Source organism: Pituophis catenifer, unplaced genomic scaffold (assembly GCF_029215685.1).
Source record: "Pituophis catenifer annectens isolate HBS135680 unplaced genomic scaffold, rPitCat1.0.hap2 SCAF_3, whole genome shotgun sequence".
Taxonomy (NCBI): Eukaryota; Metazoa; Chordata; class Lepidosauria; order Squamata; family Colubridae; genus Pituophis; species Pituophis catenifer.
In genome coordinates this window covers 73175897-73196366 of record NW_027256883.1, presented here as the reverse complement: position 1 = coordinate 73196366, position 20470 = coordinate 73175897, and the positions used below count along the sequence as shown (strand labels likewise).

General features: G+C 38.9%; 1 protein-coding gene across 1 annotated transcript; it reads right to left on the bottom strand.

Moving 5' to 3' along the window:
* Positions 1–1506: 1506 nt before the first annotated feature.
* On the bottom strand, positions 1507–19956 carry IRF4 (interferon regulatory factor 4). The gene is made up of 8 exons (XM_070942543.1): positions 19729–19956; positions 17051–17237; positions 14585–14673; positions 13170–13311; positions 10767–10874; positions 7953–8306; positions 3686–3798; positions 1507–1650 (listed from the first exon to the last, which is right to left on the bottom strand). Exons 1-8 carry the CDS (start codon positions 19954–19956, stop codon positions 1507–1509), a joined length of 1365 nt encoding a protein of 454 aa, XP_070798644.1.
* Between the last annotated feature and the right edge of the window lie 514 nt (positions 19957–20470).

The window sequence follows — 20470 nt, the reverse complement described above, 5'->3', positions numbered from 1 at the left end:
ACCAGTTTTCATGCCTAAAGTGGAATCAGAACTCATGGTTTCCCAGTTTCTAGCTTGGTGCCTTAACCACTAGACCCGTGATGGTGTACCTATGGCACCCGTGCCACAGGTGGCATGTGGAGCCATATCTGAAGACATGCGAACCATTGCCCTAGCTCAGTTCGTGCGCATGTGCACGCTGGCCAGCTGATTTTCAGCTGGCTCCTCCCACACCACCCCTCCCCTCCCAGGAGTCTCCACTCGGCTATTTTGGATACCAGGTAAGTACAGGGCTCGCGCAGAGGTTCTGGGAGGGTGTTTCCAGCCTCTGGAGGGTCTCTGGGGGGAGGAGAGAGGCCATTTTTGTCCTCCCCAGACTCCAGGAAAGCCTGGGGATGGCGAAAAATGGGTCTACTGGGCCTACTGGAAGTCTGGAAACGGGCCGTTTCTGGCCTCCGGAGGATTCAGGTAGGCCTGCTAGGCCCAAAACAGGGTGCGAGGGGGGGGGTCGTGTGTGGATGCGCTGGATCGGGGCATACTGGGGCATTGAAATATGGGTGTGGGCACGCTCGCGCATGACACAGCCCCGTGCTTCCCCTGCTTTTAGCACGCGACGGCAAAAAGGTTAGCCATCACTGCACTAGACCAAATTGGCTCTCAGTTTTTATACATTCACTCTTGTGCAATCTTAAATATTCAAATATAAGCATCAATGCACTAAATAGGTCAAGTTCTCTAATACGTTCATTTCCTCAGCCTGAAGATTGCTAGATGGATAATAATGTCAGTTCCATACAGTTCCATACAGCATTATAGGAGGGAAAGTTAAGTCCATCTGAAAATCACTCTCTGGTCTATATAGGAATGAAACCTCAGTGTTAATAGTTGCTATGAATAAATTTAGCCTATTGAATTTAATACAAATTAAATGATATAATGATATAAATATTGGACAATGATATAATGCGTTGTCCTGGGAAGATTTCTGATAGATTCCACAGAATTTAGTATCCATGCGCATTTTGGAAACAGCAGCAACAGAAACAGCTTTTTTAACATTTATGATGAAAAAAACCTTGAAATTAAATTTTCTACATACACAGCATTCAACATTTTGATTGTTTGAAGCTTTTTAAAAAATAGTACACTTATCCCATTTTTATGAATAGCATGCATTTTTATGGCCTTATACCATAGTAAACTGTTACTTAGGTTTAGAATTTCCTGCCCTGAGATTTCAAATCAAATAAATAACAAGAGGCTTGAAATAATTTCAGGTTGTCTCTAAGACGCTGTCCTTATTTAAGAAAATGTAAACATATCAGCCATTTTGTCATTAATCCCACAAGCAGAGGACAGCTTTCCGAAAGCATGGCAGAACTCTCATACGGGATTCTAGATTCTTACGTTGACTGTATCCATTCCATGTACATTTCCAGTTGGGGATGATTTCTCGGGAAAATTTGAAGCACTGATTTGCATCCTTTTGCCTCTCAAAATGTAATTCAAACTTCAGTGTTCCTGTGTTTATTCCTGAACAGAGGAATGGTGGATGGATCTATGATAATCTTCTGAAGTGGTTATTTGTTCTGATATATCGTAGCCTCTCAGAATAGGTCCGGTGTTTTGCTGTGCAAAATAGTACAGCTGCCTAGCAAACACTGGTTCAACCTTAACAACAAATCAGAAAATTAATAAGTTTAAACAGTGACTACTGGAATAATAATGTTCTTTAATAATAGTGTTCTGAAATTTTATTTTATCAATTTTATAGCAAACAGCAGTTCATAAAAATCTCACCATAAGTATGCAAACAAATAGCTTGCCAAAACAAAGAGAACGTAAAGTTCTGGCAAATTTCAATATAGAAGACAAAATATATAGGGTTAAGAAAGCATTTTTTTCTCTTGCATATTCCTAATTGAATATAAATGAATGAAAACAATAGCAAATGATTATCTGAGACAAATGCTTATAGCTTATAGTTAGAGTGTATTTATTTTTCAAGGGTATGACCCAAGGAGGAGGAGAATTTGCAATGCAGAGCCATTGCCATCCTCTGAAGTGGGGTGAGGGACAAATGGTGAAATACAGCTTGTGACATCTTGAGGAGGGAAAAACCCCTGTAATTTATTTACTTGCAACTGACATTGGTGTGCAAGTAAAGGCTGGGATTTGCAAATACATTGTAGCGCTATTTCCTCATTGTACTTTGTTCTGGGTACCTATGACCAAATTCTTCCACAACAATATATCTGCTGTTTCACTTTGTTTTTCTCCCTAGTTTCCTGGGATAGAGACTGGGAAGTAGTTTACAGTGACATTTCTGGAGTGAAATTTCTGGAGTGAAGGATTAGCCTCCTTGCAGCCACATACACATGGTGGTTCCAGCTCAAGTAGACTCATTTCAAAACTTGGGGTGGGGGGGGGGGTTGATTTCACCATTTTGTTTTTAATGGAAGTGCTCAACAGTGTGAAGAATGCTGGAATATTACCAAAGAGGATGAAAACAGCTAAATTATGACTGTCATTAATCTATTGTGTCAGGGGTTCATTTGCTAAATGACAGCCTTAACAATGACTGTTGTCAAAAGATGCTCAGTTTGCTACACAAACATCATCATGCACTCTTAACATATTGTTTGAACTCACGATTTGTAAAATAGAATTTATGTCTTAGCATGTTACAGGAATGCAGCTCATAATTAAATAGAGAATTCACTTTTTAATGGCTTGTTGCACAGTCACCCAGATGTTCAGAGTGAATTTGGCATTTTTATCCACCTATCAAGCCCTTCCCAAGGACTTGGGATAGGCAAATGTTGATGTTTTATGATGTTAGAAGTATCGTTGCAGGATGTAAGCTGTTCCAAGTAAAGCTGCCTTTTGCAATTGACTGGTGGTGAATTTGTCAAGGCCAATGATATTCAACTGATACTTCAGTTGTTTGGGGATTGCACCGAAGGCACTGTTTTATTATTTTTTTTATTACTATCATATTAGGGGGCACATCTAAGCTATCACCAGGATTACAGTGAAATTGTTTAACCTGTTTGCAAATTGAAAATTCCCCCCCCACACACACACACCAAGGGTCAAGTGATTCTAAAAGGATTGGCTTGGTATTGTAACCTTATATAGTCTTTATTAAGCTATTCATTATTATTAATTTATTAAGCTATTCAAAATTCTTTTTAGGGAAAATGTTAAAAATAAACCAATCTCAATTTGGTGATTTCCAGAAGTGCAGTTTGAATCTGTAAGTAAATTAGCTGCAAGCTCAGGAATATATGATAAATTCCATTTAAGGAGGTTGCATTTTTGCTGCCGATTTATTAACTGAAATTTCAAATTGTTTCTAAACATATGTTTAGCATTCACTAAAAGTGAAGATACAATTGTCAATTATATAGGAATTAATATTATATATTGTGTGGCAGTATAATTAGAGAAATTGTTGATTATATTGTCAAGAAATCTTAGTTATTTACATCTGTAGCTTTGGTTTCAGGTTGATCTGATGGTTTAAGAAGAGCTGAAAGTTTCTGAAACTGAAAATCATTTGTATTCTATATATTGATTGATCAAGCATTTGAATATCGTAAATCAATTTCATAAAGCATTTATCTCAGTCCTCTATTTTCTTATTGGCCATGGCTTTAGCATTTATATACTGTATTACATAAATCATTCAGCATATACTTACATGGGCTGTAATTTGTTTTCTCTGTCTTTGTGGATCAGGAAATTCTTCTCCAAAACATAACACAATCTGGAATCTAGGTAATGGACGTCCATGGTGGGCAAATATTTGTAATTCTAGAAAACAAACAGAAATATTATACTTCGGAGGCTAAATTTAGGACAGTGGTGCAATAATGCATGAAAAATCATTTTACATAGATTCATCAGATTAAAGTTTTTTTAAAAAAAGAACCCTATTATCTACCTGGGTTTGAAACAAATAGATAAACCCATTTCAGTTTGCTTTTCCTTCTATCTTTAAAAAAATATTACAATTCCCTTCGTCTAGTATGATTCCAGGGCAATACACAATAACATAAAGCATACTTTTTGTTTTATACTGTACTTCCTCCCTTAAAAAAAAAAGCAGAATATCTTATAAAAAGAATAAAACATCCTAAAGTGCTTACAGATAGATAAGACAAAATTAATAAAAATTTTAGAGAATGCAACAATTAAAACAATTTCATTCTTTAAATTCACATTCTTCAAAATCGCTACAATAGCCAGTTAATGCATAAAGTTCTAGGCTAATGGCAAGCCAGAATCAGTAACACTATTTAAAATATTACATAACATCAGGGGTGGGTTCTAATTTTTTTTTACTACCGGTTCTGTGGGCGTGGCTTATTTTGTGGGTGTGGCTTGGAAGTCATGTGACTAGGTGGGCGTGGCTAGCTGGTCAGAGTCATTTCTGGAAGGTCCTCGCACTTACGACCAGTCCTCGCACTTACGAGCCGACTCATTTGTTTGCTTTTAACACTGATCAGCTGTAGGACGGCCCTTTGAAGCCCCGCGGCAAGAGTTTAAACAGTTTTTTTTCCCTCTAGTCATCAGCTGGGGCTCAGGAGGCAGCAATAGATTGGGGGTGGGACCAAATAAAAGGTAAGAATAACGTGGGGGGGTGGGGGGGGAGGGCGGGGGGGAGAACTGGTTTGGTGATGTCATATCGTCACCGCTACCAGCTTGGCCGAACTGGACCAAACCGGGAGGAACCCACCACTGCATAACATCCAACAATCACACTAATGGCCTTGTTTTAATAAGGCAGTTGTGGGGATTATATATGTAAGAACAGAGCTCAAAGTAGGTTATGAAGTAGGTGCCAGGCATATATTTTCAGCAAGGTATCCCAATTCTTTGTGACTTTGATAGCAAAGACACCAAGAATTCAGTAATTTTAATAATAGACTTTATACAGGAAGAGAAAACCTTGTAAATATGTACACTTTTAAGAGACTGAGATCCTTGAATTTAGTCAAGAATTAATAGGTAATCCTGAGTAATTGGTTTAGAATTATGTACTGTAGTTATATTTTTGGCTGCCAAACTGTGTACTTAGGTGAAGTTTATGAAAAATGTTCACAGACATTAACACATCACAATAAACTTCAAATTAACAGATCATGAATAATCAAGACAAAATTTTAACTCTAAAGACAGCAGTAGCTAGCAATCTATCATTGAATTTAACTGGACTTCTAGTAGCAAAAATTGGATTTAGGAATGTGCCTAAAATATGACTTCCTCTCTCAAGAGAAGTGTAACTATATCTTAAAATAGTGGAACTCAGATGCTACAAATAAAAAAACTCTCTCTTTGAAGTTATACTGATATCTCATCAGTATTCAGCTCAGAGGCATCTGCAGGTGATAGAGGACAAGTGGAGTGAATGACAAAATTATTAACAACTATTATGACCAAAATATTTCCCCTTTATTTCATAAATTCTGATGTCACATATATGTGTGAAAGGGACAGAGCTTGTATCCTGATGGCATCATGCTGCTATTGTAATTTTGATTAAAGCTTTCAACACTATGGACTCTTTAATTTAGCTGTATTGTTTTGGCAGTCATATGGTTCAGTACTCAATATGGGCACTAGTCCACCTCCTCCTTTTCTTTTTAATAAATTTTATATCAAAGCTTTATTTAGAGCTCCACAAGGTAGGCCACACAATGGTGGAATTCAAACTTTTTTACTACTGGTTCTGTGGGCATGGCTTGGTGGGCGTGGTGTGGCTTGGTGGGTGTGGCAGGATACTGCAAAATCTCCATTCCCACCCCACTCCTGGGGGAAGGATATTGCAAAATCTCCATTCCGACCCCACTCTGTGGCCAGCCAGAAGTGGTATTTGCCGGTTCTCCAAACTACTCAAAATGTCTGCTACCGGTTCTCCAGAACCTGTCAGAACCTGCCGAATAGCACCCCTGAGGCCACAGCAGAAAATCAGTTTCAAAGAAGGCTAAGACTACTTTTATTGAGATTGGTTATAACAGAATCTTGAAAGAGGTGCTACACCTCTTCTTAAAATTCAGTGAATTATAGAGGTGCCTGCCTGAGATAGTTCCAGATATTATCTCATAGATCTGGACTTTAAAATGGTTCAGACACTCCTGCCTAGATAACACTTTTTGTTCATCTCCATTAAGGTCATCCTCCTTGTTCTCTACATTTATGCATTAATCTTGGCAAAAATAACAAATAATGTGAATTATAGTGAGAAAATGCAGAACACTATAGGAGAAATGGGAGATTGGCTGTATTAAACTTCACAGAAAAGGAAGAAAATGAGGCCCACCACAATTATTTTTCTGCGGTAGCTATGTAATAAAGTTTTAGCTAAATCAAAAAGACTATGCTCAAATAACATGTCTAATATAATATTTATCAGATTTTAAAAAATGAAAGTGACAACATATTTTAAAAGTTCTTGTGTAAAGGTAAAGATTCCCTTCGCACATATGTGCTAGTCGTTCCCGACTCTAGGGGGCAGTGCTCATCTCCGTTTCAAAGCCGAAGAGCCAGCGCTGTCCGAAGACGTCTCCGTGGTCATGTGGCCGGCATGACTAAAAGCCAAAGGCGCACGGAATGCTGTTATCTTCCCACCAAGGTGGTCCCTATTTTTCAGGGGTGAAATCTAAAATTTGTTACTACCGGTTCTGTGGGCGTGGCTTGGTGGGGGGGTGGTAATGTGACTGGGTGGGCGGGGCCAACTTTTTTTTTTTTTTACTTTTAAAAGCATTTTTTCTACAACCTCTTCAGCTGAAGAGGTTGCAGAAAAAATTGCTTTTAAAAGCCTCTGACGATCAGGCAACTCAGCTGGGATCGCCAGAGGCTTTTAAAAGCATTTTTTTTTCTACAACCTCTTCGGCCGAAGAGGTTGCAGAAAAAAATGCTTTTAGAAACCTCTGACGATCCCAGCTGAGCCGCGCGATCATCAGAGGCTTTTTTTTTTACTTTTAAAAGCATTTTTTCGGCCGAAGAGGTTATAGAAAAAATACTTTTAAAAGTAAAAAAAAAAAACAGCCTCTGATGATCTTGTGGCTCAGCTGGGCATGGGGGGGGGACGTGCAGGGATTTTTGCTACCAGTTCTCCAAACCACCCGCCGCCATCGCTACCAGATTGGGCGATCCTGTCCGAACCGGGAGCATTTCACCCCTGCTATTTTTTTACTTGCATTTTTTATGTGCTTTCAAACTGCTAGGTTGGCAGAAGCTGGGACAAGTAATGGGAGCTCACCCCGTTACGCGGCATTAGGGATTCGGATCGCTGAACTGCCGACCTTTCGATCGACGAGCTCAGCGTCTTAGCCACTGACCCACCGCGTCCCTGCTTGTTCTTGTTCTGTTCTGTTGTTGCTGTTCTTGTGTACAATGCAATATATTAGAAAAAGGATTACATTCTGTCAATTCTAGAATCATCTATTACTGGGGCATAATAAATCTTAATCAGAGTAAGAGGTTCGTCATATCCCCAACAGAGCTGAGTTTTCAAAACAAACCTCCAAATTCTAACTATATTGCACAAATGAAAATCAACAAATATTTAAAACCCTGATGCATTTTGAATGTATGTATGCAAATGGGTTTATCTACTACCAATGCAGAAAAGCTGGGGAAAGGGTAAAGAGAGGCTGGATTTCGGATACTGTGGAAGCCCAGAGGCTGGAGTTCAAAATTGATAGGATAGAGCATAATGGTGGGTTGCTACCAGTTCGCCCTGGTTCCGGTGAACTGGTAGTAGCGGCGGCGGGAGGCTCCTCCTACCCACCCAGACACATCAAATACACTCTGCGCACGCGAAGGTAAGTGAAACCCACCACTGATAGAGCAGCTGCAAATTCTATGTGTGGTTAGAGGAAGCCAATATTTGAAACAACAAAAGAACCAATTTTAAGGTCAAAGTCTTAATTGCGTTGGTAACTTATATTTAAAAAAATTACCTGATAAAAATTTCTGAGTATCAAAAAGCTTGCACGTCTGCTCTCTTTCCAGTTTGTTAGGCCGGTCACTGCAAAATGCCAGAGGCCCATCCCAATATATCCTGCTTTGACAAAGTCTCTTAGCATAGAGGCCATCGTGGGTCATCCAGAGTATTACTCCTCTTTCCAGGTGGGAAAGCAATTTTTCAGTCGTTTTTCTCTGGTTATGATCTTCTGGATAAGGGAACATAACTTGGTCCATGCCGCTGACCTCATAGCTATGACCGTGAGATATCCTACAGCCCTCAGGACTTGAAGTTGTGACTTCTTTTACAAGAGTTTCATGATAATACAAACAGATGTGCAATCGACAATCTGAAAACATATTGATGCAAAGTTATTTTTAACATTTGGTATTGGGCAGCTGCATTTCCTATAGTTTAGCAGTATAATGGGCTTGAGAGATAAGTTTTCATCCATTCCTTATTTACTGAATAACATTATAGCAAAACCTGTCAGAAACAAGTTCCATTCTGTTCAATGGAACTCTGAGAAAATAAAAGGCATAAGGCCATATTCTGAATCTCAGGTTAACATTTACTGTGGAAATTATAATTATTGCTCCTTCAAAGGTGCTGTGATAGAGATGATATCAGATAAAGAATAACTGAATTCAAATATTGCACAAAGTAATATTTAGTTTTGGCATAATGCATTGTGAACCAGTGGTGGGTTGCCCCCGGTTCGGACTGGTTCTATAGAACCGTTAGTAAAACCAGTGGGAGGCTCCGCCCGCTGACCCGGATGTCATCAGAAGCAATCTGCGCATGCTTCTGCGCATGCGCAGGAGAGAGAGAGCACGCGGGCACAATGCAAATCAGTAGTAAAGATAAGTAGAACCCACCCCTGGTGTGAACTCAAAATATTGTAGCTTACTCAAAAAATCATTGTTAAGCATATTTTACCTTAGCATGAATCCAATGAATATATGTGCGTGTGTGTATATAACTACATGTTAAAATAGCTAAACTATTCTATACAATATTTAATAAAGCTAACCACTGCTACATTCAGTAATGCCAATAGGCTGTATTGTGTGATACTGGAGTATGATTTCTTGGTTTATTAAGAATCACGCTATGGGCTCATTTATAGCACAGATGAAAAACTACTTAGCACTATCATAGCTTGAAGAAATATAGCCAAAGAAAATATGTGTAATGTGAGAATAATCATAGCTTTAAATACTGCTACAAAGTAAAGGGCCTAAAATCCCTGAAAAATGATTTCCTGCTCATTCACCAACTGAAGTATTCAGTAAATATCAATTCTCCCTGTTAGGCAATAGTGTAAACAGCTATGAACCATATTCTGGGGAATAAGAAAAGATCTGTTTGTAAATTAAATTGGGAAGTGGCCAAGCAAAAGGAGATTATATTAACTGAATTGCTTCAAAAAACTATGGTAATCTCAGAGTTCTGGACAAAATTGCATACCTAAATAGAATCTTCACTTTCTGGTAGACTACAGAACAGCATTTGTATTTAATGAGATAATCAAAACATTATTTCTAATATTATACACTTTAATCAATTTAATATGCATGCTGTGTAAATAATATTTATTTATATAATTTTTTCATATTTTACAATCCATTTGCTCCTAGTCAAATCAGCTTGTAGCAATTAACAGTATAAGACAGCATCAGCAGTAAACTCTAACAATTACAAAGTAATAATTACATTCATAAAATGCACCAATAATATCAAATAATAGATTTTTTTAAAAAAAAACTACAAGTACAATCCAACAACCATCCATAAAACCATAATCCTAAATGGAGGTATACAATAGATTTTTAGGCTCTTCTTGAAGGGAAGTAGGACAGATAGGAAATGATCATTACAAGCAGAAGGGAATTCCACAAAAAAGGTGCCACTACGAAAAAGGCATTTAGCCCTGTATATTCTAACCATTCTTTGAAGTATTATTTCTGGCCATCAACCACAAGAAGCCTTTTGAAGATTCCTGGCACTTCTCATTTGTAATATAACATAGTGTAATAAAATTCTCAAATAAATAAATTTTTTATTTATTAATAACGATTAATAAATATAGATTAATAAATTAATCTATATATTAGAATTTTTACTCCCCTCCCCAAAAGATTTGTTGATTTGTATCCTACCTTTATTATTTTTATAAATAATTCAAGGCAACAAACATATCCAGCACCCCTTCCTCCTCCTATTTTCTCCTTAACAACAACCCTGTAAGGTGGATTGCGATGAGAGAGAGTGACCACCCCAAAATTCATCCAGCTAGTTTTCATGGCTAAGACAGGATTTGAACTCCCAGTCTCCTGGTTTCTAACCTGGTGCCTTAACCACCAGACCAAATTTACTATGCATTCTTTTCTAAATTCTATTTGACATACAGAATGACTTTAAGGCAGTTTTGACAATTTTTAGAGTCAATTTGTGACTCTAACAACTGCCTGGACTAGTCTCTGCAGTTTTCTTGGCAAGATTTTGGAAGTAGTTCGCTATACCTAACTTCTTAGGGATGAGAGACTGTGACTGGCCGAAGGTCACTTAGCATACCTCCTGCCTAAGGTGAGACTAGAACTCATGGTGTCCCAGCTTCTAGCCTGATGCCTTAACCACTACACCCTATTGGCTTTATTTCAATTAAATGTGCATGTATTTATATACAGAAGAACAAATGGAGATGAATATTCACTTTTTTTCCTTCTGGGTTCATATGGGGATATTTATGAACATTTTTTCAATCAGAAGTTCGCTGTGATTTATTAGATTGTGATGGTATACATACCTGACAAGGGAAGAGCTTCACTAGTTCTGATGTTTCCCTCTATTGGGATTCCAGAAGTCTGCGTCTCAGGTGGTGCACAAGCATAAAAAGTTCCAGTTACTTGACAACCTACTTTCATAGCAAAAAAAAAAAAAAAATGTTTTCACAAAGCAAAATGAACATGACTGAACAGCCAATAACATTCAAAACTTTCATCTGGTAGAATGGAAACAATTATCAATATGTAATACTCTCACTCCTGTAAATATTGTTGATTGTTCATTCTTAAAATTGATACATTTTCCTTATTAAATCATGGCTCCTTCATCTGAAGAACTTCCCACTAACTGACTGTGTGTAACCTCTATAAATCATAATGCTTTTATCCCATCTGCACAATACTATGAACACAGGAACTGGGGAGTTGGGTGATGGGAAGAATAACTAAATAGGGGTGCTTTGTCCAGTTTAATTCATATTAGTATTACAGTCATAACAAGATTGGATGGCTCTTCTCATTCTCTACTTTATCACAAGTAATGGTTTTTGGACTGACTTAGACACACAAGGAATTTGTTTCCGGTGCGTAAGCTGTAAATGTACATACAACAATATAGATCATTAACATAGTCATTGTAAAGTTCATTCATCATAAAACATTAGATACAACATTTAGTCATAGTCATGGATACTGAATAAGCAATCAACATAAATCATACTAGGATACTAAGTAAACAATATAAATCATAAGTTATAAATCGTAATGTAGGGTTTTATAGAATTATATTCCCTTCATTCTGTATTTTTACTAACTCTACAAACAAGGCTGGCCAAATTTAAAGTAAAGACATCCTGGCTCAGTTTATACAATACGAGACTAAAATGGGATCAGGTATTGGTTCATATAGGAAAGCAAACATTTTGGCACATTGTGTAAACATGATAGTCACATTTAGTCATATTTTATTGTTGTGGCCTAGCATGTTACATGAATGTGTGCATTCTTGACATGGCTTTAGAGTTTAGCATATTGTATGAAGTCAGCAATTTTTTTATCTAGTGTTGGCTGAGCACCAGGATGTTCATCTTAAATTATCATTTGTACCTTCCAAGTATTAAAGTGAAATTCCCAGAAAGCCTTGATTTTAATTACAGATAGATTACAAATGCAAGGATTGATGGCAAAGTTTCTTTTCATCACCATCATAATTGTCAATGGCTGCTAAACAAGGCACTTGCTCAACGAGAACTACCTGTACTTAATGGGTAATATACAACCACTTTTCTACTTGCAATTCTTTCTTCTAATAAAAGGAATCTCCATATTTGGGAAGTCAGAGTGATATTAATAGGTGACAGTTCCATTAATGACAGGAGAAGATTTGTCTTATACAAAAAAATTATGCTTTGATGCTCTGGGTGATAAATTCAGACTGCAAGTGTCCATTTTCTCCCACAATAAAAACAGATCATAGCATCATTTCCTTCCAGAATCCAGGAAATCTGCATCTTATCCAATCCCCCATCAATCCCTTATCACAAAATTTGCACAGGTAGACTGCAACCATGGCGAAGTGCATAAGTATACACCATTCAAAAAGTATTATAACATTTTTTTAATATCAGTCAAAAAATTGACAAGTAACTTATCAATCACTAAAATCCATGCAGTTCAGAATTGCTTAATTTTTGTTGCACTGTGCCTAATGCTACTTTATTTGTACTGCATTAAAATTGATCAGATCTGTTCATAAATAAGCATATAGAGAACAGACAAAGAAAGAAACAAAGCATTATCTTTTGTCTATTTAGTTTTGTGCAACTTTTTAAGTTTATGAAGGTAAAGAATAAACTGTTCTCATGGTAACTAAAAACCTTGAATACATTCATAATCAGAAGTTGGCTGTTCTTCCTTATCTGCTTTGTTTTCTCTTTTATTTTAGATTTGCACAGTAAAGCACTCCAATTTTCACTGAGAATATAAAATTTGTTTTATGCATTTAGTTACCTGCATAATGTAAAACACACTTAACTGTTTTTAATAGATTCAGGAGTGCTAAACTATTCAAGTCATTTTCCTTTCCCTGAAATTTGATATAAAAGCACTTTCCTTAGGCTGTATCATAATGTTCCTCTTTATATTGTGCCAACTTCTTGCAAATATAGGAACTGTGAGACACATAGAAAGTTCTGCCCTTGCCAGAATTACCTCACTCATTTTAGTAGAGATGAAAACTACATGCAAGGCAAAGTATGCATGGATTTCTACCCTCTGCTGAAGTAAACAAATCCAGTTTTTTTAACATTTTCCTTTTCTTGGCTTGGATGCAGATGGAATCCTAAATCAGGAAACATCCGCTATTTATTTCATAATGTAAATAAAAATACCCTGAAACTCTATTGAACACAATAAAAATTTCTTACCATTCTGACATGATGGACTTTGCCAGTGATGATTACGAGGTGGAAAAGAGACACTTGTACACTGGTATGAAAGATCAGGATGGGACTGCTCTGGTACGTATTCCCTCCAGTTACGTTCATGAGGTACCATGTAGTTTGGAACCTGTATATTTTATTAAAATATAACATATCTTATTTGCAGCCATTTACTAAATTAATCAGTGATGTCATTTTCAGCTTTCTAATTATATACCCTCTTCGTTATATCTGTAAAATGAAAACTCAGACAAGCACAATATTGAGCTTGCTTATAGGTAATAAAGAGTTTCTGGAGAGACACAGCTATATCTCATTAATATACAAGCTTATGGGTGTCTCTTCCCACTGAATTCAGGCACCTCTCTTCCTGGTAAATAAAATAGGATTAGAACTCAATTATTATCCTTTTACTTCCATCAGGCTTAAACACACACAAACACACATACCCCATTGAAACTGAATCCAGTTAATATCTAATATATCCAAAGCAGTGAAGACTCAATAATTCCTGAAATTCATTATATGATTGGAGAGAATAAACCTTTATTTTCCAGATGACAATGTTTCATGTCCTTCTCAAATGTTTATTCTTCCTGTGAAGGCCCAGTTTACTGTAGGTATATTTGTAATGTACAGGTAGTCCTTGACTTGCAACCACAATTGTGTCCAAAGTTGCTAAGTGAGACATTTGTTAAGTGAATTTTGCCCCATTTTATGACCTTTCTTGCTACATTTGTTAAGTGAATCATGGCTGTTGTTAAATTAGGAGCATGGTTGTTAGGTGAATCTGGCTTCCTCATCGACTTCGCTTGTCAGAAGGTTGCAAAAGGTGATCACACTGAAACCGTCATAAATATGAACTAGTTGCCAAGCCGCTGAATTTTGATCACATGACTATGGGGGTGCTGCAATGGTCTTAAAAATGGTCATAAGTCACTTTTTTCAGTGCTGTTGTAACTTTGAACATCACTAAACAAAACTGTTGTAAGTTGAGGACTACCTTTATGTGCAATGTTTCATGGAAATACAAGGGACTCGGAGGGGACTTTAAACTTATAATGTATTGAATATATAAAGTGACAGCTACTGACAGTAAAGAATGTATTGAAGCAGTTGAACAATTTATGCCATGAATACAACTGCACAAATTCGGTGCTATTATTGAAAAGCAAAAATAAAATACTTCTAACAGGAGAAATGGTAAGAGTTATAATACTGATCAAAATCTATCACAAGAACACCTATAAAATCCTTTGAAAATATTAGATTATATTGGATAGCTTTGGTGGCCATTTGTTTTCATTCTTATCCTCATAGTACAAGGGAAAAAACAAACATGTCATCTCTACATTTTAATTCTCCAAGATACAAAACTAAAACAAATTCAAGGGTCATACCTGAGGCTGTAGTGCAGAATATGATGAATTCAGAGTGAAAGCATTGTTCATAATCATCTGGGGATCTTCCATGCTAAGTTGTTTTGATCCTGTAAATTATTTGTAGACAGAAACAGGGTGATTTATGTAACTTTGTAAAAAATAGTATTTTGGGAGTATTTAAAATGAAATCCCGACTATTAATTTCTAGCAGAAATAATAGTTCAGGCCACTTTGTAGATACAAAGTTCATTTGTATTGTTACAAAAAAGACAGAAATCTAAAAGTGTGCAATGAAAAAACCTATATATATACATCAGTGGTGGGTTTCAACCGGTGTTACCACCAGTTCATGTCACACATACGCTTTGCGAGCACTTTGCACACGCGTGCTCGCTTCTCTTGCACGCACGCAAAACTTGCGCTGTGCGCAAGCACATTGAATTTCAGAACAGCTGAGGCATGGCAATCCACTCTGCTGTACCTATCAGCTGGGCTAAAAAAATGAACGAATATAGGTAAGTATAGCGCAGGGGCAGGCGGGAGGGCCCAACTGACAGTCGGAGCGAACCGGTTCGCTCTCACCTCACCATCTCCGCTACCGGCTTTGCCCGATCCGGGCAGAACTGATAGCAACCCACCACTGATATACATGCACATAGACATACATACATACATATATACAATTACCTTCATCACATTTGACAAAAAAATCTGATTGAGTATTCTTAGGTTTTGAATTCTGAATTTATTAAAACTCTGTTCACTCTTTCTTTCCCCTATATCCCTTCTCACATGCAAGGCACTAGTAGTCATGTATGTCCTCATAATGTCTTAGGGCATCCAATCATCTTGGAAAGCTAAGTTAATTAACTAGCAGAGTTAATTGGCTGACCTCCTGTTCCACTGCAATATTCTACAGTGCTTTCTGTGATCTATGAATTGGGTAACTTGTTTCTCTTGGCAAATCCTGCTTCCAGAATTCTTTCTCCTCTCCCTCTTCCAGAAGCTGGAGGTTCTCCCCACTCTCTCTGATCCAAAAAACCAAACTTGTTGAGATGAAAAGCAAGGATGTGGGCAATGTGTTGGCTGACTTTAGGTGGGATTTTTTTTTGGACTATGGGATATCTGGCTGGCCCAAGGAAATGAAATGCAGGGGTGGGGAAAACAGTGGTAGAGCACTGTATAGTGGCACAGAAATTATTGTTATGGTGAGAGAGGTAAAGCTGGTGCCATATGACAGAGGAATAAGACTCCAAGTGTCTATGGAGATTCTCAGTCATTCAGGTCATGGTTGTCCCAAAGGTACTTTTTCAAGAGGCATCTGGACTTTCTGGTTTTTCTTTGAAGACGTTTCACTTCTCATCCAAGAAGCTTCAGAACTGAAGAAGCTTCTTGGATGAGAAATCAAATGTCTTCAAAGAAAAACCAGAAAGTCCAGTTGCCTCTTGAAAAAGTACCTTTGGAATAAGACTCCAAGTTTGAAAGGGGGAAAGCAGGTATTAATGTAATAGTATAACCGAGCTGGAAGGGATTTTGGAGATATTCTCGTCCAAACCCTCTCCCTCCGATCAAGCTGGAGACCCTGTACCATTCCAGACAAATGGTTGTCCAATCTCTTCTTTAAAACCTCTAGTGTTGGAGCACCTAGAATGTCTGGAGGCAACCCATTCCATTGATTAATTATTCCCATTGTCAGGAAATTTCTCCTTGGTTCCAGGCTGGATATCTATTTAATAAGTTTCCATATGTTACTTTTTTGCCCTGCGCATAGGGGATGGAGAGTAGGTCAACCCCTTCTCCTTTGACAGCCCCTCAAATGTTGGAAAATTGCTATCAAGGCCTTCTCTTCTTCAAACTACAGTTCCTGCAACCGTTCATTGTATGTTTTATCCACCAATCCCCTACATCAATGATGGCTAACCTTTTTGCCGTCGCATGCCAAAAGTGGGTGTCGTGCTGGGAGGTCGTGTGGGCGTGTGCCCAAACCCATAATTCAATGCCCCCTGTTCCCACACACACACACCCACATGCATGCGATGGCAAAAAGGTTAGCGGTGGGCCCGGTAAGCCTGTTTGTCGCCCTCCCCAGGCTCCAGAGGCTTTCTTGGAGCCTGAGGAGGGCAAAAACTGCCTTCCCCACACCTCAGAGGCCCTCCAGAGGCCAGAAACAGCCCATTTCCCAACTTCCGGTGGGCCTGGAAGGCCTGAAAAATCAGCTGGCTGGTGCACACATGCGTGCTGGAAGTGACCTAGGGCAACACTCATGTGCCCACAGATATGGCTCTGCGTGCCACCTGTGGCACACGTGCCATAGGTTCGCCATCATGGCCCTAAATCATCTTTATTGCTCTTCTCTACACCCTTTCTAGATTATCAACATCTTTTTTGTAGCTCTAGGCTATTAACTAGTGAGGAGTATCATACTCAAATCCCCAATGAAGGATAAACACTGATTGTCAGATCACTTTTAAGATGCTGTCCTACCTTTTTTTGCTCCTTCTGGTACTATTCTATATACTTTATATGGATCTGATATGTCCAGTTGGCTTCTTTCAACCAGTTCTTCAAAATCATTGCTTTTGTTCAGAGCACAACGGAGTCTCGTCTTCCAAGTGGGAGGATCTGGTTTATCAATGCCTTCTCTGAACTTCCCTTTAAACAGAGCCCAGGCCTGAAAATATTTGCAGAAATTGATTAAAAAAATGAAATCCTCCAGAACCGCTTGTGGCATTAACAACAATGATATTAATATCACAATAATAAATAAATTCCATATAAAAAAATTCCTAGACCTATCATGGGTCATGTTATGCGATTTGTACTTTCCTTCTGGTAGTTGTGTCTAGAATCTAATTGTCAGTGTAGGACAACCCTTGAGCAAATCCAGCAGTAATTAGACACAGTTTCAAGATTCATTATATCTCTTTCACTTCTATAAGAACTAGATGGTGTGACTTTTTCAAGAACTTAATATTTGTGATACATCCTTAACCACTTCAAGTTTTCCTTGCAGGGATATGGCAACCAAAGTAGGTGCAGAAAACTTACAGCATCTTCTATAAGTTGTGTAACATCTAAACCAACCTTGAACCCAGATGGCAGAAAGTAAAAACTATAATAGAGAGAAAGCAATGTGTACTCAATAAACAAGTGTACTAATGTTAAATGTGATGGTTGAATAACTAAGGAGAAAGATTGTGCCATATGAATTCTACCAGTAGGGTATAGAGTCGCTTTAAAAAAAATACTTACTATTAAAAGTAATTAGCTGAACTCATTTTAGCAGAAATTTAACAGCATTGCTTCAGGTAATACTCCTCAATAACAATATAAACAAGGGAGTTTTAGAAATAAATTCTTACTAAACAGTTATGGCGCTTGCTGAAGTTAATGAAAAAGTCTGCAATCCTATTCAAAATTATACACAAGTCCAATTGATATCTATGGGATTAAAGTATATGCAACTGTGATGAGGCTTGCAGACCTAATGAATTAAGCCTTGGGGCAATTAATCAAATGAGAAAAAAAGAAATTATACAGCGTGGTAGGAATCTGCCAAGTGTGACAGAAAAGCATTTTAGTTCAGCAACATCTTGGATGTAAGTTGAAGAAAGAAAATAGGATAGTATTGTCAGTAATTTAAGTTAAGGGTGAGATCTCCCAACTGGAACTATATGCAAAATAGCAGCTCAGAAATAAGGGTGGATGCCCAGAGGATTAAGGAGCAAGGCAGTTCTAAGTGCATTGCAAGCCAGGAATTTGTTTTTAGCAGCAAAACTGAGCTCATGCCACATTCATACAAAACCCATATCTAGTCCCCTTCCCTCAAGCTTTACTCATTAAAACACCCTGATGTTGAGGGTGATGGGAGTGCTATAAAGCCACCTGAAACTCAAAAAGCCCCTTTTGATCTACTGCAAAACTTAATCTATCTTTTTCCTGTAATTTCCATGACCTTTTGCTTGCAAGAATTGCCCTAATTTTATTTTTAAAAAAGGTGCTTAATTCTAGTATTTGATGATATTTTTTTTTCTTGTTTTAGTGTGTACTCCTGGACAGGTTGTAAATACAATTTGTGACAATTCCCATTTTAAGCCTACAGCTTCAGAGAAGGTTTTGTTATATTGGGAATTTAATCACACGACTTTAGTGGATGGCATCTGGAATTCAATTTGAGAAACCTGGATTCAAATTCCAGATAAGTCATTTAATTTGTTGGGTATTCTTTGTTAGTGAGCCTCGCAGGTCTTCTATCTTGTTGTGGACACAAAAACTGGATTCATTCTTTGGGCACACTGAATTCACAATATGCAGGTTGAAATGAATCCTAGGTTTCAAGAATTAACTCTGATGATCTCACCATTATTACCAAGCTCCATTTTACCACTACTGCCAAGTAGATAAAAGCTGCAAGTCCCATAATCTCCAACCAATATCAGAATACCTCGCCTTTCTCTACAACATTCATTTTTGGGTGCGGGATGCACAAGATCCACTTTGTGAGGGGAAAATAAAAGTATCTGATTTTCCAAAATCTGTTGAAGGAAGACCATTCACCTACATGGAAATTGTTCCCAACCGAACACACCACCTTCTTAATGCCTCCCATTGCCCGCAATCAGAACGAAGGTGAGGCTACTACAGTGAGGAGTAGTAATCACTACTATTCCTTTGGGGGTTGGGTGAGGGGGAGCGGGAAGGGAAAACCTGCAAAAAGGGAGAAATCTGAAGCAAGTTCATCAAGTAAGGGAAAATGATAAAGAAAGGAAAAATCAAGACCAAAACCCAGAACATAAATAATTAAATTAATCTCAAGGGCAGCTTTTTGGGGTTTGTTTGTTTGTTTTTTTTTAAAAAAAAAACCCTGTGCTTCATAATAAAGAGCACAAGGTCACTATAAAGGTAGCAGTAGAGAAGAAAGCTTAGAGAAGAAAACTGGGGCCATTCTCCACAGAGAGAGAGAGAGATAAGAGAGACATCTTTCTGAGGGACGTTGCCTCCAACTCCTACAAGCAGGTGCCACCCGGCTCTTTCAACCGGCTTCCCGCAATCCTACGAACTCAGGTCGGGTGGCTTGGGCGAGCGATTTGATTGACGGCTTCTCGCGCCCCCTTCCAACTCACCTCGCGCCGCCACCACCCCGCCCCTCCTCTCCGGCGTACCTTGAAGAGAGCGGCGTCTTCCTCGCGGTTGTAGTCCTGTTTGCCCGCGTGCTTCCAAGGGATGCGAAAGATGCTCTTCTCCTCGTTCTCCCATATCAAGCCCGGATATTTAGAGCTGTCAATCTGCTCGATCAGCCACTGGCGGAGTTTCCCGTTGCCGCAGCTCACCGAGCTCATGCCGCCGCCTTCGATGCTGCTGCCGCTGTTGCCGCTGCCTTCTAAGTTCATACCAGGCGCGCCGCCAGCCTCGGCTCCTCCTGCTCCTCCCCTGACGAAGGAAGGAAGGAAGAGGTTGGGGGGGGGGAGAGGAGGAGGAGAGAGTGAGCGGCCCCGCTCTGTCACGTGTCGGGCCTCAGCCCGGGCGCGCACGTCAGTTCCAGACAAAAGTCCGCCGCGCTTTCCCGCTCGCCGAGCCGCCGCGCTTTTCTCCACACGGAGGAGGCGGGTGAACCTGCCGCCGCCTCGAGCGCGAGGGAAAGCCTCGGCGCCCCCCCCCCCCCGAGTTACCGTTTCCAGGAAAAGCTCCCCGCGCTCTCTCCGTTTCCTCCCTTCCCCTGTTATTTGCTGGGCCGCCTCTTCTCTGCAAACGCGGTTTCAGTTAAAAAAAAACACACAAAACCTCGTCACACCAAAACCTTGCTTAGCTCGGCTGCCGGGCTGAGAGCACTTATTTAATGGGCGCTGCGGTTGTGTGTCTGTGTGTAGTCGAACTTTGGGGTTCGAGCCCAACAGGCTTCCTCTA

Coding starts and splice junctions, on each gene's coding strand:
- IRF4 (XM_070942543.1), bottom strand. CDS start 19,956: ATGAACTTAGAAGGCAGCGGCAACAGCGGCAGCAGCATCGAAGGCGGC. Junction 10,875..13,169: donor AAGTCCATCATGTCAGAATG/GTAAGAAATTTT, acceptor CTATGAAAGTAG/GTTGTCAAGTAACTGGAACT. Junction 3,799..7,952: donor TACTCAGAAATTTTTATCAG/GTAATTTTTTTA, acceptor TTTGTTTTCTAG/AATTACAAATATTTGCCCAC.